General features: G+C 43.7%; 4 protein-coding genes and 1 long non-coding RNA gene across 11 annotated transcripts; 3 read left to right on the plus strand and 2 right to left on the minus strand.

Moving 5' to 3' along the window:
• The first annotated feature begins 593 nt into the window (after positions 1-593).
• On the plus strand, positions 594-3,275 carry dgcr6 (DiGeorge syndrome critical region gene 6). The gene is made up of 5 exons (XM_028997278.1): positions 594-878; positions 1,248-1,408; positions 1,512-1,612; positions 1,980-2,120; positions 2,619-3,275. The coding sequence occupies exons 1-5, from the start codon at positions 694-696 to the stop codon at positions 2,697-2,699; spliced, it is 669 nt and encodes a 222-aa protein (XP_028853111.1). The 5' UTR covers positions 594-693; the 3' UTR covers positions 2,700-3,275.
• Positions 3,276-3,692: 417 nt separating this feature from the next.
• On the minus strand, positions 3,693-6,992 carry LOC114800127 (rano class II histocompatibility antigen, A beta chain-like). The gene is made up of 5 exons (XM_028997256.1): positions 6,627-6,992; positions 5,957-6,232; positions 5,231-5,512; positions 5,023-5,136; positions 3,693-4,949 (listed from the first exon to the last, which is right to left on the minus strand). Exons 1-5 carry the CDS (start codon positions 6,751-6,753, stop codon positions 4,924-4,926), a joined length of 825 nt encoding a protein of 274 aa, XP_028853089.1. The 5' UTR covers positions 6,754-6,992; the 3' UTR covers positions 3,693-4,923.
• Positions 6,993-8,249: 1,257 nt separating this feature from the next.
• Positions 8,250-19,000, minus strand: LOC114800132 (H-2 class II histocompatibility antigen, A-R alpha chain-like). 6 transcript variants are annotated; one of them, XM_028997268.1, is made up of 9 exons: positions 18,840-18,992; positions 13,681-13,932; positions 11,746-11,919; positions 11,538-11,590; positions 10,914-11,379; positions 9,453-9,704; positions 8,845-8,915; positions 8,634-8,787; positions 8,250-8,562 (listed from the first exon to the last, which is right to left on the minus strand). In XM_028997268.1, exons 5-9 carry the CDS (start codon positions 10,969-10,971, stop codon positions 8,414-8,416), a joined length of 684 nt encoding a protein of 227 aa, XP_028853101.1. In that variant the 5' UTR covers positions 10,972-11,379; positions 11,538-11,590; positions 11,746-11,919; positions 13,681-13,932; positions 18,840-18,992; the 3' UTR covers positions 8,250-8,413. The 6 variants fall into 6 exon arrangements, with proteins under 6 accessions (XP_028853101.1, XP_028853098.1, XP_028853096.1 ...); XM_028997265.1 differs by having other exon boundaries at positions 8,634-8,915; positions 18,956-19,000; XM_028997263.1 differs by having other exon boundaries at positions 8,634-8,915; positions 18,840-18,989.
• On the plus strand, positions 11,263-14,572 carry LOC114800150 (uncharacterized). The gene is made up of 3 exons (XR_003751337.1): positions 11,263-11,580; positions 11,656-11,717; positions 14,225-14,572. It is a non-coding gene; the product is annotated as an uncharacterized LOC114800150 (long non-coding RNA).
• A 946-nt stretch (positions 19,001-19,946) lies between the features above and the next one.
• On the plus strand, positions 19,947-24,751 carry LOC114800142 (A-agglutinin anchorage subunit-like). 2 transcript variants are annotated; one of them, XR_003751331.1, is made up of 6 exons: positions 19,966-20,070; positions 20,348-20,499; positions 21,566-21,694; positions 21,778-21,999; positions 22,290-22,379; positions 24,387-24,751. XR_003751331.1 is itself a non-coding variant. In XM_028997283.1 (5 exons), exons 1-5 carry the CDS (start codon positions 19,998-20,000, stop codon positions 24,446-24,448), a joined length of 576 nt encoding a protein of 191 aa, XP_028853116.1. In that variant the 5' UTR covers positions 19,947-19,997; the 3' UTR covers positions 24,449-24,751. The 2 variants fall into 2 exon arrangements, 1 of the variants encoding a protein (XP_028853116.1); XM_028997283.1 differs by lacking the exon at positions 20,348-20,499 and having other exon boundaries at positions 19,947-20,070.
• Positions 24,752-25,674: the final 923 nt, after the last annotated feature.

A 25,674-nucleotide genomic window follows, 5' to 3' on the forward strand; every position in this document is an offset into this window, starting at 1 on the left:
TACATGCATTTTCTGTCTAAAATGAATTTTTGTTCTACTACATGACGATTAGGGGGCTCCGTACACTATAAACAAGGGGTAGCACAAAATATTAGGGGCAGTGGTGGCCTAGTGGTTAAGGAAGCGGCCCCCGTAATCAGAAGGTTGCCGGTTCGAGTCCCGATCCGCCAAGGTGCCACTGAGGTGCCACTGAGCAAAAGCACCGTCCCCACACACTGCTCCCCGGGCGCCTGTCATGGCTGCCCACTGCTCACCAAGGGTGATGCAGAGGACACATTTCACTGTGTGCACCGTGTGCTGTGCTGCTGTGTATCACAAGTGACAATCACTTCACTTTATCTTTTTATTACACATTTACATTTACAGCATTAACCAGACGCCCTTATCCAGAGCGACTTACAATCAGTAGTGACAGGGACAGTCCCCCCCTGGAGACACTCGGGGTTAAGTGTCTTGCTCAGTAAAAAGTGGGATTTGAACCTGGGTTTTCTGGTTCATTGGCGAGTGTGTTACCCACTAGGTTACCACCACCCGCCCGTTCGGATCCCTGCACTCCAGCCCACTAGATGTCGCTACCTGCGGACTGCGGTGAAGGCGCGAACCACCGCAGCGGGAATCCGAGTCGGTTTATTTAACGCGCCTTTAAACCGAGCTTTGTCGTCCCGGAGGAGGAACGGCCGCTGGCCGGTTAGCATGCTAGTCGCGCCGACCAGCGACCGCGGCTGCTCCCTTCTCGGGCGTCTCTGGGCCCCCTGGGTCCGGGTCGGAATGGAGACGTTCCCCGGCGTTTACGAGCAGCACACGGACTCGACCAAGCAGCAGGAGAGACACTACTACCTGCTGTCCGAGCTGCAGGCGCTGGCCAAAGACCTGACGAGGTGCCCGCCGGCCAGCTTGCAGATGTCGTAAAGACGCAGGTTTTTAATTCGGGGAAGCGTCGTGTTTGGTAGTGTGTGCGGCGCACGGTTTACATGGTTCCCCGGCAATTCTGGGTTATTGATGTGCGTTTCGCGAACACGCTTTAGAAGAATCTTCGCAGTGCTTCTTTAATGTGAGCACCGTCTGTCCAATCACAGCAGCCGTGGGCAGTGACGTCACGCACTCTATAATTTATTTGCTTTCATGTTTCTTTTTTTCAAAAGCTAATTTGTGTAATTGTGCCTGTTTAAAAACCAATCGAATAAAATGCAAGCAAATTAAAGACAAAGTAAATCTAAGTTGTCATGTTCTTTTACGACTTCGTGCAGCTCGTTTCAGCAGCGACTGTCCTACACCACCCTGAGCGACCTGGCTCTGGCTCTGATCGACGGCACTGTGTACGAAATAGTACAAGGTCTCCTGGACATCCAGCACCTGACCGAGAAGAACCTGTACAACCAGCGGCAGAAGCTGCACAGCGAGCACAGAGGTGCGTCTTCACCATCGGTCGCATGTAAAAAGCTCAAATCCCACATCAGCCTTTTTGTTGCTTTCATGTCTTTTTTTTTTTTTTTTTTTTTTGTCCTCCTCAGTCCTGAAGCAGGATTTGATGCGTAAACACAAGCAGGCCGTGCAGGCCTGTAAGTCGCACAATCTGGCGGTCCTGAAGACAAACCAGCGAGCAGAAGCCGAGGTAACGGGCCGGTGGACGGTCTGGAGATGCTTGTCTGTGCCGTCGGTTCTCTCTTACTGCTGTGCACAGTTGGTTTGTAGGAGATTGCTGGTTTTATCAATGCTCATTTTATACAGAACAGATACGCAGGCGTAGGGTTCCAGGGACGAATAGGATTTTTTTAATAGTAGACCACTCGGAGGAGTGGTCTACTATTTGCAGCATTTGCCACACGTTTGAGGGGATTAGAAGCATATGAATATTGTTATGAGAAACATAATATTATTGGCTGCTTTTGAGGGGTTGTGGTTAAATAGACGTAAAGTGCATGTACTGAGGAACCTGCATGATGTCTGTTTACAGTAATTCTTTCTCCATGCCTCCGTAGGCCTTGGATCAGCGTGTTCGAGAAGAGCAGAGGATGATGGACGAGAAGATCATCGGCGAAATAGACCAGAAGGTTCTAGACCAGCAGAACACCCTAGAAAAGGCCGGTGTGCCGGGTTTCTACATCACCACCAACCCACAGGTGAGGTCTGGGTCTGAAACCAGGAGATGGTCCCGTTTACAACCTCATGATTTGTCCCTTTAGTAAAATGCATGGTTTTCCGTTTTTGGGAAGTGTTTTATGAGCCCTGCTCTGATAAACTGGTTTCCTGAACCGTCATGGTTCGAAGACACGCCTGATCATTCTCTTCGCTTTATTCATGGAAACTGACATGCTCCACAACCTTTATACAATGTACAACTATATATAATAATAATATTATATGTCTGTGAAGATTCTCAGTCATCCAGGTGAAGTTGTCTGAAAGTTGAGTCGTGGCAACTGGACTTTCTTGCTTGAATGTAGAGACGTTTCATTCTGCATCCACAGAACTTCTGTCAATCTTTGTCAATCTGACAAAGTTCTGTGGATGCAGAATGAAACGTCTCTACATTCAAGAAAGAAAGTCCAGTTGCCAGGACTCACCTTTCAGATATATAATATATACACATGTTTATAGATTCTCTTTTACTTGCACAGGAAGTGACCATGCAGATGAACCTGTTGGAGCTAATACTGAAGCTACAGCAGAAGGAGACGCAGTCAGGAACACTGCCTTGAATGTGTGTGTGTGTGTGTGTGTGTTTGAGTACTCAGTGGCCAGGATGAGAGCTGACTGAACAGATTCTGCTGCAGACCTTCGTCCCCCGGTATTGACGCGTATGAACTGTCATGTGCTCTGTATCTTTCTTGGGTTGTAACTTGGTTTTGTGAATATTTTCTGCTTTAGTACTGCGGAAAGCCAGCCCTGAAATGACATTAGTGTCCCAATAAGTCCTGTTTTTTTTTTTTTTTATCACTTAAGTGCACTTCTCTGGGGGCTCATGATAATAGTAATTATTATTATTGTTATTATTATTATATATATATTTTTTTGGCAGAAATGGTATCAAATCCTTTGTTAATAAAATTTGCGCAACTGTTTTTCCATTTTTTTAATTTCATAATTGTTATTATTTTATTATATATTTATTAACACACAAGCATTACATGTAGCTTCATGTCAGAAAAGAATACCTACAAACAACGTGATTAAACAAAATATCACTTGAGTGCAGGAGTGTATTAGGTTTGTCCAATTTAAGAATTATTCCAAATTAGTTTGTGTTTATTCTTCATGTTGACTTTTTTTTTTTTTTTTTTTTTTTTTTTTTTTTTTAAAGAAATTGTCCCATTATTGGAGAGCAGGGGGCACACAGTCTGTATTATAACTTTCACCAGTCGCATTTCTGCATACAGTCTACTCAATGTGATTCAGAACAATTCTCCTGATTTGAGTAATGACTATTGCATTTTATAACCTTATTGTCAAAAAATCAAACATGCCGTTTTAAATAAACGTATACAGAATACGTAATATGACTTGTTTAATGCAACTAAAATGTATATTAAAAGCACATACATATTATTGTATTACCTGCACTTTGTGCTACAGTTTTGCACTATGCATTATCTGTGTATTATAAGTGTATGTGCAATGATCTTGTTGCCTTAAAAGAATTCTGTTGGGGGGGGGGGAAGTACAGTAAAAAAAAGTAGACCTGTGGCTAGCTGTCAAAATCAGCATTTTTATTGCAGTAAAGAAAAACATAAGAGCAATGCAGTGTCTCACAGTCTTTTGATAAAAATTGTCCTCATTATTAACATTTAATTCATTTTTGAATCTGATACAACACTACAATTTGAAGCACACATCTGCTGATGCTTTAAGGTAATGTCAGACCTGTCAGACCTGCTTCTGCAGATTAAATTCCTAAACACAAGGAAATGTAAAAGTTCCTCATTCATTTACAGCATTAACCAGACGCCCTTATCCAGAGCCACTTACAATCAGTAGTTACAGGGACAGTCCCCCCCTGGAGACACTCAGGGATAAGTGCCTTGGTCAGGGACACGATGGTAGTAAGTGGGATTTGAACCTGGGTCTTCTGGTTCATAGGCGAGTGTGTTACACACTAGGCTACTACCACCCTACCATTGGGGAATTTTCCAAAATTCTGTATTATGGAGGGGAAATAAGGTCTCATAGCACAAACAAAGAAACAATATTCCCAAATGCAAACGAGCCAAGACGGGGTAAAGATGGGTAAAACCCCACGCTGGAGCAGGACGGTGATGGAGACCAACATTACTCCCACATTTGGTTCCTGTGGTGTCAGGAGTGAGATATTTGGTGTGAAGTCCAGGAGAAGGATGTAACACTTCTGTGGGGGGGAGCCTGGGAGAGACGATGTGCTGAAGGAAGCCACCTTTCAGTTCTTCAGAATCTACAAGGTGCTTTGTCTGTCTTGCATGCTTTATACACAGAGACGTGACATTCAGCTGTTTTATGTGGGCATCTGTACCAGCTGCAGTGTAACAGCCCGTGTACCAGAATTTATTAAGAACCAAGTACTTGGTAAAGGTTACAGATGACGTCTTTTTATCATGAACCACATTCCTCATGGATGTTTCATGATAGTTCATGTTCTAATCAGCCATCAAACCCTTAACCTCAGTCAAAATAGCTGAACAAGCAGGAAAAATGGTATTTACAAGTATTAAACATAATTCTACTGCTTTATACAGTGTTCACATGTCGTTTTCCACATGCCCGTTAGCGTTGGGTGAAGAAGTGTCCTTCAGTAGCTAAGTTTCCATTGTCACATCTGATTAGGACATTAGGCGTGCAAATTTCAAATATAAAATAATATACCTTCTACATCATGAAAACAGATACATACACACAAAAAATACAGGCTCTCAGAATGAATCTGTAATAACTTTTTGAAGATGGCCATGGACCTTATCTTGGTGGAACCAGGATCCATCCTGTGAACAGAATATTGATTGGTCTTAATGGAACCCGTTGTGATGAGAAATGGTGTCACATTTCGTCACTGACCTTGGCATTTCTTCCTGTAGTAGAGAACTCCTGCACCAGCCACCACCACCCCCAACACCAGCGCAGAAGCTCCAATCGCCATTTTATTCCTGTCTGATTCTAGATGTGAGAAATCTGTGGAGTCCAGATTCAACATCGTGCATTACGGTTTCTGTTCTTCTCTGCTGAGGTTGGTTGTCTTGGTGTTGGGTAATAACTCCAGACCTACCCCAGATGTACTCCTGTGGCAGTTTGAAGCTGGTGTGCTCCACCACACAGGAGATCTTCTCTCCAGGATTGGGGGTGAACTCTAGGTAGGAGTGAATCTGATAGTACCAGTCTCCGTCTGGCATCTCCTCAGTGGAGCTCACATCACTGGTCACTTCTTCACCGTCTCTCAACCAGGTCAGCTTGATGAGTTTTGGGTAGAAATCGTAAGCGCTGCACACCAGGATGGCTGGATGTTTGCCGCTGGAGGACTTCAGCAAACGCATTCGCACCTCTGGCTCAACTGGAGATTTAATACAAATGTATTTAATAATACGAATGTACAAATGTCCGTATCGCAATGAACCTTGGCACTTACCCCTTACAGAAAACTACTATGGACAATATTTTCAAACTGCCACCAAACGCAACACTATGCGCCAAGTGTGGGGCTTGATCTCTCCTGTAAGTCAAAAATGTCTTCTGGATTTACATAAATATAAAACCAAGCTCCTCCCATTTTCTAAACACAATTAAGGATTGTGTTCTGTGTGACCAAAGAAAACTACACACCTAAATAAAGGGCTGAGGACGCCTTTATCTGCACGCCAGCAGACAAGCCGCGCACTTGGCACCAGTTGAAAATGATCGATTATTGTTTTATTAAGAGGTTTAAGTGAAACCTTAATGCAAAGTTTTGTATTCATGGAATTGCTTCTATCAAAACCATGGCGTGCGCTGTCCTTACCTGTCTGGTCAAGAACGTGAGTGGAAAATTCCCTCGCGCTTGTTTTACAAAAATTCTCCACACCTTCACGCTCCCTGGACAAAAACCCTGAAATGTCTCTGTTCCAGTCCTCAGCGACTCTTAGCCCAAAACTGGTGTACCCTCCAAACATATTTCCACTACTGTTAAAGAATATGAATCTGATTTTATTGAAAATAAAAGCATCCTTGTACAGCATATCGCCGTAGTCTGCGGAGCTGGAAAGGCATTGGGAATGTCTCAGGTAGTAATATGCATCTGAAATAAAAAATAAAGAACAACAAGTCAGTAAGGAAATTAGAATTCCATGAAAGCTTAACAGGCCTAGTGACTCCTTGTCTCTAAGTTATCAAAGGTGCATTAGGATTAAAGGTCAAACTGTCTCAGTCTCAGTTTTTTTTATTACATTTAAACCAAAAGCATTTACTTACTTAACAGAGAATTAGTTGCTAAATACTGAAACAGTATCTGAAAGTCTACACGAAGGAACTATTGTTCATTCATTTCCTTTTTTAAATGCATTGTGCCATGAATGCAAATCATCTACACCAGAAATAGACCATCTAAAACAACAAATACAATTTCCACTTCTGTAATTATCTGTAAATTCAACAGGAATAGTATGAATATGCCTGGATAATAAGACACCTACCGGTTGTATATAGCCCAGAGAAGAGCAGCAGGACGGTATAAAGAGGAGCTGACATGTTTACAGGCCCTGAGTACGTTCCTGTACGCTTCCCCTCTTTAACCTTCACCACCGACTTTTCCCTCCTCATTTCCCAGAGCTGCACACTCACATGTCACTAGGAAGCATTAGAGTTCCGCACCCTCACCTTTTAACAGTCACGTCACCTGGGAATTTAACTCTTTCATGCGAACGGATTTTGACGCTAGATGGTAAGATAAAAGGTGCCAAGGCGATGGAAAATCTACTCTTCAGAATCAAGCAACTCATAACTGATTACACTTAAAACTATACTAAAAATACATCTTTAAATCACCCGTGACACATAGACCTAATCTCTGATGGAGGAAGTACAATTACAAATCTCAGACGCATTCCCATTATTTTGTATCACAAATTTTTTACATCACTTTATTTTTTAAGTCATGTTTCCAAAAGAGCTACAGGAGAGCTGCACGTCACTGCCAAGCTGCCATGGGACGCACTTCAAAATGTGTCAAACTACGTCTGCTGAAAGCATGCAAATGATAAAAACAACTAAATCGCCATGATGGAGAGCAAACCAGACCAGTCTTGCAAGGTAGAGCAGCAGCCATGATGGAGATAGAGGAACATCAAACCAGACCGGTCTTGCAAGGTAGAGCGGCAGCCATGATGGAGAAACAGGGTAAAAAGCCGAGCAGGGAGGTCGAGCGAAGGACAACGTCAGCCCTGAGACAGAAACAGGGATGGAAGCAAAGTAGAGCATTCGCGCGATGGAGAACGTCTGGAGCAACGTCTGGATCTATAACAGTGACCTACAATGCCAGCCTCCAACAAGTATAGATCTATAACGCTGGTTTATAACACAATACTGATATAGATGATGCACAGTGACATGTTCCTAAAATGCACGACTTATCTACTCATTATTTCATCACTGAAGCAAAGCAGATCAGTCTAGAAAAGCTCAACATCAGCCAGGAGAGTTATAAAGCAGAACAAACCTCCATGAGACACAGATGAACAGATACAGTTCATCAACCATCATGTCTGAACTGCTCGGGCCCGACAGCGCAGAGTTGCTGCAATTCAACCCCCGTTTAACATTAACATAGAAAATGCAACGAGAATGAAAAATGTTTTAATGTTTTTTAAAAAGAATGAAACAATTTAGTATTGGAGCTTGTATCTCATATTCTTGTACCTCATATTCACATGAAAAGCTCATAAGCAAAAAAAAAAAACATTTTTTACATGCAAGCCACAGTTTTTCAGTTCAACTCCCTCCTGAAATGTCCTCGGCTTGGACGGCTACAGCTTGGGTGGAATGCTCGTTCCAGTTCTGTTCTTGCGTCTGTTCCTGCTTCTCCATTGCTGGACATGGTTTTACATACACTCACGGTTTCTCATTTCTCTGTATCATTTCGACACTTTCATGCCAGCTTCACCTCCCACACTACACACTCAAAAGGTGACAACGTGACACCCATGACTTCTGCCTAGTTGTACTCCTAAAGAAGGCTGGGGTATCCACCTATGTCCTCACCAGCTTCTACAGGTACGGCTTTTGCCATATTTCTGTTCAGCTTCTCAGAGCCACATCAATTCAGAATCAGAATGACTTTATTTCTCACACAACTAGTACACAAAATGGTTACACATGAAGAGGGGGGGATTGTGTCATTATTTTAGTTTTATTTGAAAACAAAAACTATAATATAAAGTTATAAAGTTGCTCTACACTTCGCCCAATTCCAACAGCAGGTCCCCTAAACTTGAACCCCGGAAGCATCACAGTTCTTGCAGTTGTTTCCTTTGATGAGGAAGAACGTTCCAGCAGCCACTCCCAGCAGCCCCAGGAACAGACCCACTCCACAGAAGACTGATGGACCGACGCTGGGTCCATTATCCTCCACATCTGAGAAGGACACACACAGAGACATAAATTCAGCCACAATGTATTCTAAAAAATATTTTAAAATGTCCCACCCCACTCTCTGGTGCTGGGCTGGTCCAGTGCCTGGTGCTCCACAGTGCAGGTGTAGACGTCCCCCTGCCGAGGAACGAACTTCAGAGTCGAGAACAGGGTGAAGGTCACGTCTTCGTTCATGTAGAGCGAGCCCAGACGTACGCCCTGAGTTACATTCTCATTGTTCTTGGTCCATGTCACTCTGATGGGAGGAGGGTAGAATCCGGTCACATGGCAGATGAGGGTGTTCTCTGTCCCCTCCTTCACATCATCTCTAGTGTAGATGCTAGTCTGTGGAGGGTCTGCAAGTTAAGGGTACCTGATTATGGAACAGTGTATTTGTCTTCCTAAATAATGAAAACATTGATTTAATTGAAGAGGTTTTTATTTGACATTGTCATAATTTTCTTTAAAGCTCGTATCATATCAATAGAAGTCAGTGTTTGAGCTCCATTGCGATGACGATGACCTCAGCAAGCAAATGCCAGACAGTGACTTGAGGAGACGTGGAAAACAGGTGAAAAAAAACTTCATGGGTTGGGAGCACCAGGTTCCCAGTCATTTTTCTGGAGCGCTCACCAGGTGTGAATGTTCAGAGATCACTTTTATTTTATTTTACAAATGCCGATTATGTTGACAGTACTTTTTTCACAAAATTTGAAAATCCCAATTTATTAATCAGGAAGATTTGTCAAGTCCCATAGCTCCAGCATAGGTTACGTGGACGTTATTGTCCCCATTTGGGACCCGTGTTCTGTCCATGTGGGCTTGCAGTGTGGACCTTGTAATTTATATTGAATACACAAGAACAGATATGTGCATAAAAGATCACATCTTACCTTCAGCCTCGGGTGGGAAATTATAAGCTCTTCTGCAAATTTCCAGCATAATTTTATAATACGGAATTTCAGACTCAGCAAAGGTGTATAAAGTGGGCCAGTCCATTGGAACCGCAAAAACAGGCAATGTGCTGATAGCGGTTTTCTTCGTGAAATCAACGTATACCGCATTGTCACCGTTAACAGATTCAAAATCCATGTGAACATCATCAATGTCACTGTATCCAACCATGGCTACATGTTCATATTTATCTGGAAAAAAATACATGGCGTATAATAAATACAATAAATTGACTTGGGACTTGAATCATTAAATAATAATAAAAATATATGTGGATAATTGCACTAAAATAATTTTTTGATCCATTTTACTTTTTCATTTACAGCATTTACCAGATGCCCTTATCCAGAGCGACTTACAATCATTACTTACAGGGACAGTCCCCCCCTGGAGACACTCAGGGTTAAGTGTCTTGCTCAGGGACACGATGGTAGTAAGCGGGGTTCGAACCTGTGTCTTCTGGTTCATAGGCGAGTGTGCTACTACCACCCCTTTACCAATGATCCATTACCAAATGAAAACCAAATACATACATAATAAAAAAGATAAATCCTTCATACACACAGGGACTTGGATTATCCGATGACCAGCAGTAAACATTTTTTTAATAGTTTCTACAGATATTATTTATATAATCTACAAGAAAATGTGCTCAGACCAGGACACCTTCTTCCACTGCTGCATGGTCCAGATCTGACTCTCACACCGGTGGTCTAGCAGGTAAGGAAACAGACTCGGAAGGTTGTGGGTTCACATCCTGAACTGCCCAGGTTCCACTGAGGTCCCCTTGATGAAGGTACCGTCCACACGCAGCTCCCTGGGCGCCTGTCATGGCTGCCAACTGATCACCAAGGGTGACGATTAAATACAGAGGACACGTTTCACAGTGTCACCGCGTGCTGTGCTGCAGTGTTTCACAATGACAATCACTCTGACCAGTCTGCAGCCACACAAATTCTGCCACATTACCATTCTGTCCCACTTTCAGCAAACAAATGACACGGTGTTAACTGTACATTTCACAACAAGTATGGTGGATTGTGGGTGGTAGTAGCCTGATGGGTAAAACACTCGCCTATGAACCAAAAGACCCAGGTTCAAACCACACTTACTACCATCGTGTCCCTGAGCAAGACACTTAACCCTGAGTGTCTCCAGAGGGGGACTGTCCCTGTAACTACTGATTGTAAGCCGCTCTGGATAAGGGCGTCAGGTAAATGTAAATTTCACATTACTTATATAGTAAACTATAATATGCGCAAATAACCCCCTTTACAGGCGAACTTATAACCAGATAACTAATGATAACTCATGGCTGTCTGTCTGTAATAAAGCTTTTTTAATTGCCTTTCATTTGTCAGTAGTTTTAATTTGAAATATGACTTTAATGAGGTACTTACATTGGGCTTCTGAGCACAGCATAAAAGTGAGGTGCAATGTGATGAGGAAAAGCTTCATCCGTAAAACTGAGCTGAATCTTCAAAATTAGAAAAAGAGAGACCAAATCTCTCTGAGCTCAAAATCTCTTTTACCCTCTGGAGTGAAAAACATGCGTCCAGTCTGGGGATCTAACTGGCTTTGCTTGCAGACAGCAGAATGCGGGTAGGCGTCTCCGCCCGGCAGCTCCTGGCCACAAGCAGGCGCCACTTTCACTTTTTGAGTTTTAGGGTTTTGTTCTCCCTCGTGTTTTTTTGTCCTTTTAGGATTTTGTGTTGACATAAAAAAAAATGAACTTAAACATGAAATAAAGGTCCCGCATGAGTTGTGAAACGATGGACATTCACAATGTTCATTTCTTCGTTGTGTGAAAAGCAGGTGCACAACAAATTCTAAGTTTAAGATGTTAGAATTGATTCCTTCCAAATCCTGTAAAAAAAAGAATTCTCTGTTTGTGCGTGATGGAATGTTGGCAGTGGATAGCTGAGGCTGTGGTTGTGGTTGACATCTTGTGGTGAAATTTGTTGGTGCTGATCGATGCACGAGGGAGCAGGAGATTCGGAGCAGGTCAGGAAAATTGAACTTACCTGGAGATCACAGGAGGATCTACGTCACTATGACATTCTGGGGGTAGGAAAACCTATATCAAATAAATAAATCAATATTTATTTAATCAATCACAGTGTCATGATACTTTATTTACAGAAGCAGAAGCTATTTCTAACATAAAAACTGATGTTCTGCTGGATGGTCATGGGCGGTGAGCGGTGAGAACCTTGTTTACTTTAAAATTACCTGTCAAGCCGGCTGCTGCAGATTCGAATCCAGAAATCAAGCTGAGCGTAATATAAATAAGGAAACGCAAAAGTTCCTCATACCACAACTACAAAAAAGAATGTCGCATTCTGTGCCGAGCCACGGGTGTCTAAGGCTTTGTGGTGTTTCCCTTTTGCCCGGCTTTTAATCATTCTGAAAAATGTCAAGACAAAATCATAATATTCATGACACTAATTATAATTTCCATTACAGCTCTGAATCTAGAACAAAATCAATTCATTTACTTATTATTAAAAATGATTCTGGTTCGCTGTGGTTTTGCCAGATATAATGTTCATGAGCAGCCTAACTGATCAAGATATTTAAAGTTGAAAAAATTATTATATGATCGCTTACAAGTATGATTATTTACAATCGTACTCATTTCTTTTCAGTCTTTTTCAAGACTTATAGTGTAAGGCTAGCATAAAGTAACTCATAAAATAACTCAGTTTTACAGCAATTTAAATACATCTTTTGTTAGATAGGGAATTTTAGAAAAAACATTTGTTGTTGGAATTTTGGTTTAAAAACCATACAAATCCAAAGGGGGATTCAGAGGACAAAAACTTAATTCACAAAAGTACTTTACTTTTCTTTACTTTATTTAGCAGACGCTTTTATCCAAAGCGACTTACAATAGGAAGACACCAGCAATTCTCGTTCGATTTCTATAGAATATCGAGTTTACAAACAAAGAGCCCTGATAAGGCTTAGACTTGTCATTGAAGAGCATGCTCGGGGATTGTTGGGTGCTAGACTAAGAAAAATTATAATGTATTTATACATTTTGTATTTGTTTATTCAATGTGTACGCATGTGCGTGTGTAAGTGTTAGATTTGTCTGTAATATTTTTGGAATAAGAGGGTTTTCACCTTCTTCTTAAAAGTGGTGATAGTCTCGGCTAGTCGTGTGGAGGAGGGCAGGTTGTTCCACCAGCCAGGGACAACAACGGAGAACAGACATGATTGGAATCGGAGACCCCGTGAAGAAGGAATTTTTAGTCTCCTTTCATTTGCCGATCTGAGAGAGCGTGCAGGAGTGTAGCTAGGTAGTATTGTATTGATATAGTGTAGATGCTAGTCTGTGGAGGATCTGCAAGGATTGTTATTATCACTTGATTATGACATCAGTTAAACATCAGTTGTCATGTTGCAGCCCTAGTAGGCCACTAGGAGGCGTGTCCACCATGGGCGTGTCCACAGACGGGGTGACACCCCCACCAGAGCTGTTAATCAGTTTGTTCGATAAGAGTAGCATTTCACCATTTGACTCCTCTTGGGGTGAGTCAACAACATTTTGTGTTTAGTGATATTAGGGTGACCACCTCTTTTCCCCCAAACATGTCTGGCCAGGTTTTTAGACTTGTCTGGGTGATTAAACATTTGTTACATCATCGGCTTCCACATGCACATTCCACATATGGTAATGTACTTCATGTTGGGGTTAGTGGTTCCTCTAATGCTCAACTTCAGAGGGTAAAAATTCTGCAGCGCGTCCATGGTACATGACAACATGAGCACGTTTCCCCTGTTTTTTGAATCACTCCACTGGCTGCACATATGCTTTATAAATTTTACTGTTAATATTCATCTAAAATGTGGAACAATGGTGCCTGATGTGGCTGCAGAAGCAGGAAGAATTTCCTCAGCTAAAAACAATCTCATTTGCCAGTTAAACTTAACACTAAAGCATCACAGATCAAGCACCCCCTACAATTTAAAGTTGAGGTGACGTTCAAATCTGATTACTTTATTACATTACAAAATACACCTTTGTATATTTTAGGGGTTGAGAAAAAAACTGTGTTTACCAGCCCTTTACCCAGCAAAATATTTAAGATATTTAAGATGTATTTAGCAATCTGATGCTGATAGACTTACAAACACTTTTTAAAACTGATAGCAACTTACCTTCCGCCTCAGGTGGAAAGTTATAGGCTTTTTTTTACAACTTCCAGCGTGACTTTATACAAAGGAATTTCAGATTGAGTGAAGTTATATAAATAAGGCCAATCCACTGGAACTGCAAAATCAGGTAATGTGCTGATGGCTGTTTTCCTTGTGAAATCTACATATACCGCTGTTCACCATTGAAGGTTTCAAAGTACATGTGAACTGCATTGATGTCACTGTATCCAACTACAGCTATGTGTTCATATTTTTCTGGAAAAAAATAATGAAAAACATAATTAGTGGTTAAAAAGTGACGTCCTAACTCATTTCTACTCAGTTCTACTTAAAAAAAAAATCCTTTCTAAACAGCTAAAGAGCAGAATAAACAACAACCAAGAATTCATCAGACCAGGTCAGACCTTCTAACATGGTCCATTCCACTGTAAACACTTTTCATGCTGAATGGGGGTCAGATTGGTCACTACACCCAACCTGCAGCTACACAACCAAATGTGCACAACGTGGTCCTTATCAAAGTCTCACAAACCTTTTCTGATTCCAGCACTTCCAGCACATTATGAAGTTAAGTCAGATAAGACAACAGTGGTGGATCTCATCACAACATTGAATCTGCATGCAGACTGGATGTAAAACAACCGATGGACGGGCATCAGAACAACCTCACACCTAACATCAACCAGACTAAAGAGGTGGTTGTTATCTTCAGGATGAAGAAGGCACACTGATGGCTGTTGAGATCATTAGTAATGTGAAGTTCCTTGGAGTGCATATGACAGACAACCTCTCCTGGAACCGCAACACCAACTCCATCATGAAGAAAGCCCAGCAACATCTTCACGTCCCAAAAGCGTCAGAATAAGCTGAAGAAGACCAGCCTCCCTCCTCCCATCCTCACATCATTCTACCGGGCGAGCTTTGAGAGTGTTCTCTGTGAGAACAGCAGAAAGCATCATGGGGTTCGCATGCATCTTCCAGCTCTATGAGAAATACTTTATCCTTCGAGCTAGCAGAACGAAGGACTCTCACCACCCCTCACATAACCTGTTCTCCGTCTTCCAGACACTGCAAGAGCTTCATCCCACAAGCAGTCAGAGCTCTCAACTCGCTGCTCTCTATAAATGATGCAACAACTGACCTAAACAACAAATATAAAGCCAATTTGTACACACAGGACCTTGTGTAAATGTGCAGTTTCAGTTAGCAGTGTTCTCAGTTGTACATTTGCAAAATTTTGCGTGTTTTGATATATATACTGTGAAACTTTCTTTATGTTTGTCACGACTACGGACTTACGGGGGAAGGAAGCGCAGAGGTCTGACATGTTGGGAAGGGGGTTTTATTCATAAACAAATACAAATAAACAATGGCGCGGTGGCCAAAAACGGGAAATAAAAGGGAAAAACACAAACTAACCCGTAGGCGTGTGGCGATTGCCAGAACTCAAAACACATAGAAAACAAAACCAGGTCAAGTTCGTGCAGAGTCCACGAAAATGCCAGAGACCCAGAACGGGCGGAAACTTCCGGCATTTATGGGGCGTCAGGATTGGGTTCCGGTGTGGAGCCCAGCTGCAGGCAATCCTGACAGAGCCCCCCCTTCAAGGGCTACGTCCTCGGAGCCCCAACAGTACCATCAGTGGAGGCGGCGGGGCGGACGGCGGCAACCACAGGGCTCCTGCTCTGCTGTATCCTCCCCTTGGAGGACCCGGTCCCTCGGGCTGGCTCCCCGGCGTGGTCAGGCGTGGCGGCCCCGGTCCCTCGGGCTGGCTCCCCGGCGTGGTCAGGCGTGGCGGCCCCGGTCCCTCGGGCTGGCTCCCCGGCGTGGTCAGGCGTGGCGGCCCCGGTCCCTCGGGCTGGCTCCCCGGCGTGGTCCCGCTTGGCGGCCCCGGACCCTCGGCCTGGCTCCCCGGCGTGGTCCCGCATGGCGGCCCCGGACCCTCGGCCTGGCTCCCCGCCGTGGTCCCCGCTTGGCGGCCCCGGACCCTCGGCCTGGCTCCCCGCCGTGGTCCCGCTTGGCGGCCCCGGACCCTCGGCCTGGCTCCCCGGCATGGTCCCGCTTGGCGGCCCCGGACCCTCGGCCTGGCTCCCCGGCGTGGTCCCGCATGGCGGCCCGGACTCCCGTACCTGCACACAATAATCAGGGCCGATCCATCTGGGTCCGTGTGGGCCCTGTCTCCACATGTCCCCTCTGACACGTCTTGTGTCACCCCCTGCACCGCGCAGGGAGATTGTCCCAGAGCCTCCGGCGACTGTTCCAGGCACCCCAGGCTGGTGCCTTCTGGGACTATGCAGCCCCTCTCGCTGCCCGGCCCTGGTGCCAAGGGGGGGGCATTGCCAGACCATCCGGCTAGCCCCTTCTGTGTCCGTTGGGACAAGCAGGCCCTCTTCCTGCCTGTCCCAGCTGGGTCCTCATGCCTACCCGGGGGCTCTATGGCGCTCCACCCCTCTGGAGGCAGACGCAGGCCCATGCCTGGCCCGCCCTCCTCACTGGCTACCGGAGGACCCAGCTCCATCGCTTCCCCACCTCCCCTCCCCTCAGAAGGAGTCCCCAACCCGAACTGCACCCCCCCAAAAAATTCTTTGGGGGAGCACCCCCCCCGGCTGGACTTAGGGGTACCTTGGGGCTTGTCCACCTCGCCTTGGACCAGCACATTCGGGTCAGGAACCTCCTCCCTGGGGTTCGGCTCCGCGGCTGGGTCGCCATCTGGTGGACACAAAGAGGGGAAGTGGGGGCGACATACGGACACATATGCCACACAGACACACACAGACAGAGACAGACAGAAGAGAGGGTCGTCTGGCTCCCTCTCTGGGCTCTCCGGGACCTCCTCAGGGGGCACAGCCAGGATCTCGGGAGGAGCGACCTTCTCGTCGCCCACCAGTGCTGGGTCTTCTTGCCCCGGATCCTGACTGGCACTGGATGTGGTGGAGGGGCAGAGTTCGATCCCTGGCTCAGGCTCTGGCCTATCAAACTCCGCCCTCAGTCTCTGCTGGAAGTCCGGAAAACTGCTGTCTGTCTCTCCCTGCTGCCCGAGGGCTGCGCTCCAGCCCCATGCTGACCCAAGCAGACACGCGAGGATGGTGGTGGTCTCGTCTGTGTCTGCTGCCCCACTGAAGGGTCCCGGGACAATTGGGCTGTCCCACACGGGGCTGGGCACGTCGCTGGAGATGGTGGTAGGTGTGTGGTGTGGAGGGGGGTGGACGTCTTCTCCAGCAGGTATGGGCGCTGGTGCTGCGCTGCCATTTCGCTGGGGAACGTCCGGGCAGAGGGAAGGCGGGTCGGCGACTGGAGCAGGAATGGAGGATTCCCTGCGAGGCAGTCCCAGCAGCGCAGTTGCTGGCTGGCGACTTCACGTCGCCCTCTTCCACCAGCTTTCCTCACACTGCTGGGAGGGACGTGGGTCCCCACGGACCTTGCGACGATCGCAGACTGGCGCGATGGGCGGAGCCCAACTCTCGTCTCCCGTGCTCTCGTCATCGTCTGTGTCGTCCCAGTCCACGGGGAGCCTGGCCAGCAGAGCACAGAGTTCTTGGCTCGACATGGCGAAGATCGTGGGGGTCGCATCTTCTGCGCTCGCTGCCCACGTCACTTCCTCGCTGCTGCCGACGCCAACGTCATCGCTCCGCCCACTCACCCACCGACGTTGTCGCTTCCGGGTTTCGCGGAGTTTCCCGGGGGTGACGTCATCACGCGGCGCCGCGTACCACGGCTTCTCGGGGAGAAAACGCTCCACCAGAACGGGCGGCGCGTCTCTCCCCTGGCGTCCGCGTTCACCGCGCCGCGCTGCGTCCTTCGCGGCGTTTCTTCTCCTCTGCTTTCCACCTCTGCGCTTTTGGGGAGGTCTCTGGCATTCTGTCACGACTACGGACTTACGGGGGAAGGAAGCGCAGAGGTCTGACATGTTGGGAAGGGGGTTTTATTCATAAACAAACAAATACAAATAAACAATGGCGCGGTGGCCAAAAACGGGAAATAAAAGGGAAGAACACAAACTAACCCGTAGGCGTGTGGCGATTGCCAGAACTCAAAACACATAGAAAACAAAACCAGGTCAAGTTCGTGCAGAGTCCACGAAAATGCCAGAGACCCAGAACGGGCGGAAACTTCCGGCATTTATGGGGCGTCAGGATTGGATTCAGGTGTGGAGCCCAGCTGCAGGCAATCCTGACAATGTTTAAGTATATTTTCCATTTATGAATTATTTATTTGTTAATGCACTGTGAGGGAGGCTGAGTGAAACAGCATTTTAATACTATGTATTCTGCAAATATTGTTGTATTGACAATAAAGCTCTTGAACCTGGAAGATGGGTGAGGAGTAACCTAGTGGGTAAGACAATCACCTACAATAATTGTGTTCCTGAGCAAGACATTTAATCCCTGTAACTACTGGTTTTAAGTCACTCTGGATAAGGGCACCTAGTAAATATCATAAACGTAAGTGTTTTTTAAGTGTCTTATTAATTAGATTTGTAGACATTGCATTGTTCATTTTTCTTTTCCATTATTAGTGCTTTGGTGAATATAATAACAAACTAATTAATCTTAATTCATCTCTCTTAAACTGTTACTGTCTCAGCGTCTCAACTGGTTTACAGGATGCCGTATGACGGTATTAACAGGACAACGTAGCGAATGCAGCGTCTAGTAACTATATGTCTATGTCTAGTGTAACCAATGTAAATTTTTTATTATAATAATGACTGTGATGTTAATCATTATTAGTTCCTTCTGACTTTCTCCCAGGTCGCATGCTCAACACACACTTTGAGAATCACTGGTCTACACTGTCTCATATGGAGTTATACACCATTATTACCCAAACCGATCATTTACTTCCTACTCGCCCACCTTATTTTAATTTAACGTCATTAAAGTACGTGTCGTCTGTGTATTTACACATCGCTGGGCTGAAAAATAACTTTATTGGTTCATCTGTGTAAAACCGTTTTTTTGGATATGTGCATGTTTAATCAGTATTTAGTAATGTTTATTTGCTGTTCATTATGTTAAGCTTCACATAACATAAATGTATTAATTATATACATTTATATTTGTATTTGTTAATTACAGTTATATTAGAAAGAGAAAGTACAACAAATATACTTTTTATTTTTTTCTTTATGTTTAACTCTGTTCATACATGTTTGTACTTACATTGGGATCCAGAGCACAGGAAAACAGCAAGGAGCAAAATATGCAGGAAAAAAATAATCTGTAATATAAAGATGATTCTTTAAATTGTGAATTTGAGCTCTAAAACTTTTTCCTACCTCTGTAGTTAAGTGTTTTACAGCGACAAACGGATGAACCCAGCAGCTTGGTTTTCAGACAGCAGTATCTGGGTAGGCGTCACCTTGGTGCACCAGCAGCTTCTGCCCTCTAGTGGAAACAAAACATCTTGGTGGAAAAAAAAAATTCTGGATTTTGTGTCTTTCGCCGATATTCCCTGTGTTCCCAATACCTCACTTTAGAACTTCAATATGCTATTTTTGCATAAATAAAACAATCGTGTATCGTTGGAAATTCCCTGTGGCATTGTAATTCCCACCAGTTTAAGGTCAAGATGTTATTTTAAATTGAATAATTAATTTCGAGTTACGTGACTATTCTTACCTTACTTTACTGACATCTTTTGGTGAAATTTATAAAATAAACTTATTCCATTATTACACTATGCCAGGTTCTCTTAATCTGTTGCAATATGCATCCACAAATTATTTATTTTTTAAAGAAAGTCAACACATTTCTGGGTATAATATAAAGACATTATTGTCACACTGTTAGAAAGTGGGCTGGACGGAGCATGTATGATGCTGATGCAATTGAATCACAATAAACAGAAGGTCTGGAGGCAGGAGACTACACACGTCTCTTATGTAGGACATGCATACAGGGATGACCTGTTATATTATCAGAATTTCTACGTAAATTCTTCAATATGATCTTTATGATATTTATGGATCACATTTTTTTAAAGTAGGAGCCTGTAGAAGAAATTGGCAAAAATTTAAGACATTACGATGCAGAATCCTCACACATGTAATAATAAAGTTGAAGATTTCCATATTTTAGTTTCACAATAAAACCTGCATAATATTTCTGACAGTTTGTTGTCAACTGACAGTTTGTCTTTGTTTGTTTTGGCCTGTGATGACAACCAATCTATTCTTATCTTTCCAAGAACAAAAGAGTTGCTTCATTATTGCCTAAACAGGAGGCGTGGCTTGTTTAGGTGTGTCTTTGTGAGAAAGTAGTAATACGTATAAATGTTGACTGAAGAGTTTACTTCCTTACAGACACGGGATCATCACCATGATGGAGACGATGTTCTGGACTGTCCTCATCACCACGGTTTTCTTACACACAGCAAAAGCACAGTTCACAGGTAAGTAATTACACTTACATGCATCGTTTCCAGCAATAGGCAGTATTAAATAAATTATAATAATTTACAATTTGGTATCATACAACATTCAACCACAACATTAAATTCTGTGACTTGACCAGGAAGAAATTGTGATATTGCTGCAATACAGACTTTTCCGGACCAGGTTTCTGGTGTCTCCCATGTCTTGTGTCCGCCTGATTGTCCTGAATGTTGTCGGCTGGTTTAGGTTGTACACATGTATCGCTGTGTTGGTCTTTTGTCTGTTTTATAACAGGTCCTTATAACAGGGCTCCACCCATGGACGCCTAATCAGCCACATCTGTCCATGGTTGAACCCTGCTGTCAAGCTGATTGGTGACGGCCGTGTCCCCAACTGCTCTTGTGTCCTTATCTGCACTGTCCCCCGTAACACGTTCAGTTTTACAGGTGGATCATGTCCAATTTAAGTTCTCTTTTTCTCGTACGCTTCATGTATATACAATCAGAAGCTTCAAATAATGGCCTATTTGTTTTGGTGGTTTTAGTACTATGCTTTCTTTGGATGCAACATTTGACTCATTTTGGTGCAATATGAAGTTTAATGAGTATTTTTTCTTTGGGTAAATGTCAGTAATTATTTCAAAATTCACATTTTGGAAACAAAAGACATTTACATATATATCTAAAAAAAACACTTGACATAAAATAACATCCCTTTAATCTGATTTTCCAGAGCTATGGCACTCACATGAAAAAAAATATTAAAACAATCTTTGTTCATCCAATCTTTATATTGAGAAATTTGAATTTTGTACAAAATAAATCATGTAAGGTTTAAAAAAAAGCTTCTCAAAAGAATGTTCATACAGAATCAATACATAAATGAGTTTTTTTCAAGAAAAGACAATCAGATATAAAACATTTTCACAATATTGTAACATTTTGAAGTTCACTGCTTCAGCACAGTATACATAACTAGCGTCCAATAAAAGTCCTTCACACAGTAAGAGTGAAAGCTTGCAGAAGTGCAGATGAACGCATTTCTAATAACTGAGAATGAAGTGAGAATCTGTCTTCAGGCTTTTTCTGATGTGGACCGAATCCAGTGGACAAATCCCACCCCCTTCATTTCAGGAGGAATCCAGTCAGGTGCAATGGGCTCCAACAGGCAGGACATCTAGTCAACCCCCCTCCACCACACTTATTAAAGGAAAGTGCAGATATTAAATAACTGTCCTCACAGAAAATGTAATCGTGTGATAAACAAGGCCCACATTTTCCTCACATGATGCCCTGACCCAGTGCCCAGATACCACCTTCACAAAGAGACCAAGGCAAAGGCAGCAGAAACACTTAAAGAGGCAGAAAGCATCACCAGGAAGATCACTGCTTGTATGACTAGAGGCACAGAGCTACACAATCTAGAATGGCTGGGAAATTATTACATCCTTACATTCAACTGCATGAGAATATTAACACATTTCATGTATTTATTTCTTTGCTTGTGTTTCAGGTTTGTGTACTGGTCAATGCTGCCCGGGAGAAGATTTTAGCTGTATTAACGTTGACTGCTTATGTGATGAGGGGTGTCTGTCCAGAGGCGACTGCTGCCCTGATTTTGTGGATAGCTGTGCTGTTCTAGGTATTGAGATGTAAATTCATCCTGTAGTTTGTCTATAATTATTATGTTTTTTACCAGCATAAATCATCTCTGCATCTCTCTAGCACCAGCACCTCCCCCCATTGTAGCCACCAGCAGTAGCTCCATCACAAGTGACAGCGTCTCCACCACCAGCTATAGTGTCTCCAGCACCAGCTCCAGCGTCCCCACCAACAGCTACAGCGTCCCCACCACCAGCTACAGCGTCCCCACCACCAGCTACAGTGTCTCCACCACCAGCTACAGTGTCTCCACCACTATGTCTTCACCCACGTCCACCACTTCAGGTCAGTCCTCTTGAAGTCCTGCGTCCACCACACTACCCGAGTACTCGACCTATGCAGGACTCCGCCCATGCCAGCCGCCTCAGCACCACGCCGCTGCGCCCCGGTCTCCACGTCCACAGGTCCCGAGTCCACCACTCCTGATCCCGTCTCCTGCTGTTTACATGGAACGCTGCATTAATTGTGTTTCCACTTTCTGTGTTTACGTGTTTTTCAGCCATCGCGCTGGTTTCCATTTTGATATAATCTGACATTTACAAAAAACACATCATTTTCTTATTTATTTATTCCAGGTCTTTTAACACCGTCCCAGACACAGTCAAGTTCCACGAACAGCAGCTCTGTATCCAGCACCAGCTCCTCACCCACTTCCACCAGCTCAGGTCAGTCTTCCATGTAAAACAGAATACATGACAGAATGAAAGAGAAAATGACAGATAAATCGCCTGTGACAGTGACACATCAGTGACAGTGAGATGTTGAGGGACAGTCAGTTGTTCATCAAGAACCAGGTCTACAGGCTGACTGATGGAACCTCAGTGTTGCATGTGGGTTTCGTCCACTGACAGCAACATACAAGCTGCAGGAGTTTCTTCAGTTTCAGAAATCACCGGATAACCGTCAAAAAAAACAATTCCTGTTTGGTTATTAACACAATTTCTTTAACACTCTTCCTCAGGGGGATAAATGTAGGGGGGAATAAATGAATAAATGAGCGTCCACCAGCACGTCTCGAGACACCATTTAAAATGCAAAGCAGCGACAGAACCTGCAACTTGAGGCTGTAATTGCTGCCAAAAGCAAACCTCAAGTAAACCTTCTTCATGTGGTCATTATAGGGTGTTGTGTGTAGAATTCTGAGGGGAAAAATTCATCCATTTTGGTATTCGGCTGTAACATAAGAAAATGTGAAAAAAGTGATGCGCTGTGAATAAAAAGTTTCTGGATACGCAGTATTTATTTAGATGAATTTGGTACTATGATTTTGTGGATTCCTGCTCTGCTCCAGCTAAAGATTCACTTGTGGTGTAAATTCTTACTCTAGCATGTCTAGAATTAGTTTTTTTATAATAATTTTTATAACTGAGTCACCTCACCCAGGTCCACCATTTCAGGTCTGTCCTCTTGAAGTCCTGCATCCAGTAAATAAATCATTTTATTTAGAACGTGGACTACACAGACAGAGATCAGAAGTCGGCAACCTGTGTCGGGTCTTTTATCCTTAATTGTGACTCCCTCTGGTTTTAGTAATTAGTAATTAAGGTGCAGAGTAAGAAATGTTGCTATGGTAACATGTAAATATTACTCCGATACAGTGCAGTTCCAAACCAGACAGTGATGCAGCTGGTCAGAATGCTCTCAATGGTGCTCTGTAGAAGGCTGTGAAGATGGGTGTTGGGAGATGGGCTTTCCTCAGCCTCTGTAGGAAGTAGAGATGCTGCTGGGTATCTGTATTTTTAATTAATACAGTGTGTGTACTGTAGTGGCGGGGTGGTGTGGGAGAACCTGGAAAGGTGCCCTTTGCGTCCCTTTTGCCAGGGGCCTCCAAAGTGCCTTTAAACATAAGAGCTTCAAATACTATACTGTTACACGCAAACCATCCATCACCATTACCAAGGACCTGGTGACGAGAGAACTATAAAGACTTCATCCTGCCAAGGCGCCAGGCCCAGATGACTTAAGATGTGCCCCACTCAGCTGGAGACCTTGAGTACGCCACTGGAGTACGTGGAGTACTTGAAAAGTACCTGTGCTGTAGATAACATTGTTACTGGCCCCTGTACCAAATAAGGCGTGACCCAGTGCCTCATCGTACTTCAAGACAGAAAAACAGCATGAAGTTCTTTGAGAGACATGTTCTACCCTCCAGTTCACCCAGACAACCCAAAGCACAGAAGTAAACCAACAACAGAACGGCTTCAACAAGAAAATACACCTTCTGGAGTCCTGACCTCAGCCCGATTGATTTGCTTTGACATGACCTCAAGAAAGCGATTCATGCCAGACATCCAGAGAATATATCTGAAGTAGGACAGTTCTGTATTCAGTAAGAATTACTCCTGACCGTTACGTGTCTGATCTTCTACTACAGGAAACGTTTGAGGTTACTGCTGCCAAAGGAGGGTCAACCAGCCATCCCACTTATTCACATACTTTTCCACCTGCACTGTGAATGTCTACAGTGTGTGGTGAAACATATAATTATTTGTGTGGTATTTGTTTAAGCATACTGTGCTTGTCTGGTGTTGCGACATAAAGGAACATCAAGTCACATTTTATGATCAATTTGTGCAGAATAATTCCAATAATTCCAAAGAGTTCAGATACTATTTCTTGCAACTGTAGTATGTGTGGAATCAGTTAATGTTTTTTTTTTACTTTTCCCACAGTGCTGCTGCTCCTGGCATTGACCCTGCCTGTGACCCATCAACTCATTTTTAATGAGGGATAATCATCTTTTGGATCATTATCCAACATAAGTCATACAATCTTCTAGAAAACCAAGTAATTACTTGGAGAGATGTGCTGCCTTAATGATTGCAGTGGACATCATGAAATATCATTATGAAGTTCTTGCGCTGACAAGTTATACTTTACACTGACCTTTGCACTGACCTCTGCCAACTTTTACTTCACTGTTATTCTAAGCTACTTTGCTGCAAACTCTTTCCACTGTGACGGCCATGTCACCTTCGTTGCTGTACTTTTAATAATTTTAAAAATAAGTTTAAAATAAATTCCTGTGTTTTGTTAACAAATGTGTGGATTCTTTGATTCTATACGTAGTAATCATAGGGTGCTGCGCAGCAGAAAGGACATGGGGAAGAAATTATTATTGGACTCAGCACCCCAAATTACACAGCAATTTTTGCTTTCTACTCAAACCACCAATTCTTCCAGCTCAATCCTCAAAAATTGCAGAAGAATTTGCCAAGTATTTTGAAGCAAAAAATTAAACAGCTTCGCCTGTCATTTAAAAACAGGATTCAAATAAAAAAAAAAAACAATTTGAACTGATTTTCCAATTCTCTAATGCCACTAATCACGCATGTAAGCATGTTGTAATAAAATATTTTTTGAATGTAGCTTCTCAGTACAGGTCCACAGCCTTTCATTCCTCGGAGAAGAGAAGAAAACCTTCAAAAGATCTCTGATACAATAGTTCCAGAGCCAACGTAGAATAAATGGGAATAAATGGCCTCTATTGTGGCAGAGTTAAAGTGGATGACTGTGGATGAACTGATCTGGACAGTAAGTGTGATTGTCATTGAGGAAAACAGCACATGGTGACAACGAAATGCGTCCTCTGTATTTAACCATCACCCTTGGTGAGCAGTGGGCACCATGACAGGGGCACGGGGAGCAGTGTGGGGGACGGTGCTTTACTCAGTGGCACCTTGGCATTTCGGGGATTCAAACCGGGAATCTTCTGATTACTTGTCTGTTTCCTTATCTGCTGGGCCACCACTGGCCAAGAGTTGTTAGAACTGTCTGGGTGATTAAACATTCGTCACATCATCAGCTTCCATATGCACATTTGTGCTAGCAATAAAATGCTGTAAAAAACTTTCTGACAGTCAGCCATTGCAAAACTAGGGGTTAAAGTGGACCCAGGGGGTAAAAATGCTGCAGCGCGTCCATGGTACATGACAACATCTGCACATTTTTGTTAATCAC

This window comes from Denticeps clupeoides, chromosome 11 (assembly GCF_900700375.1).
Source record: "Denticeps clupeoides chromosome 11, fDenClu1.1, whole genome shotgun sequence".
Classification (NCBI taxonomy): Eukaryota; Metazoa; Chordata; class Actinopteri; order Clupeiformes; family Denticipitidae; genus Denticeps; species Denticeps clupeoides.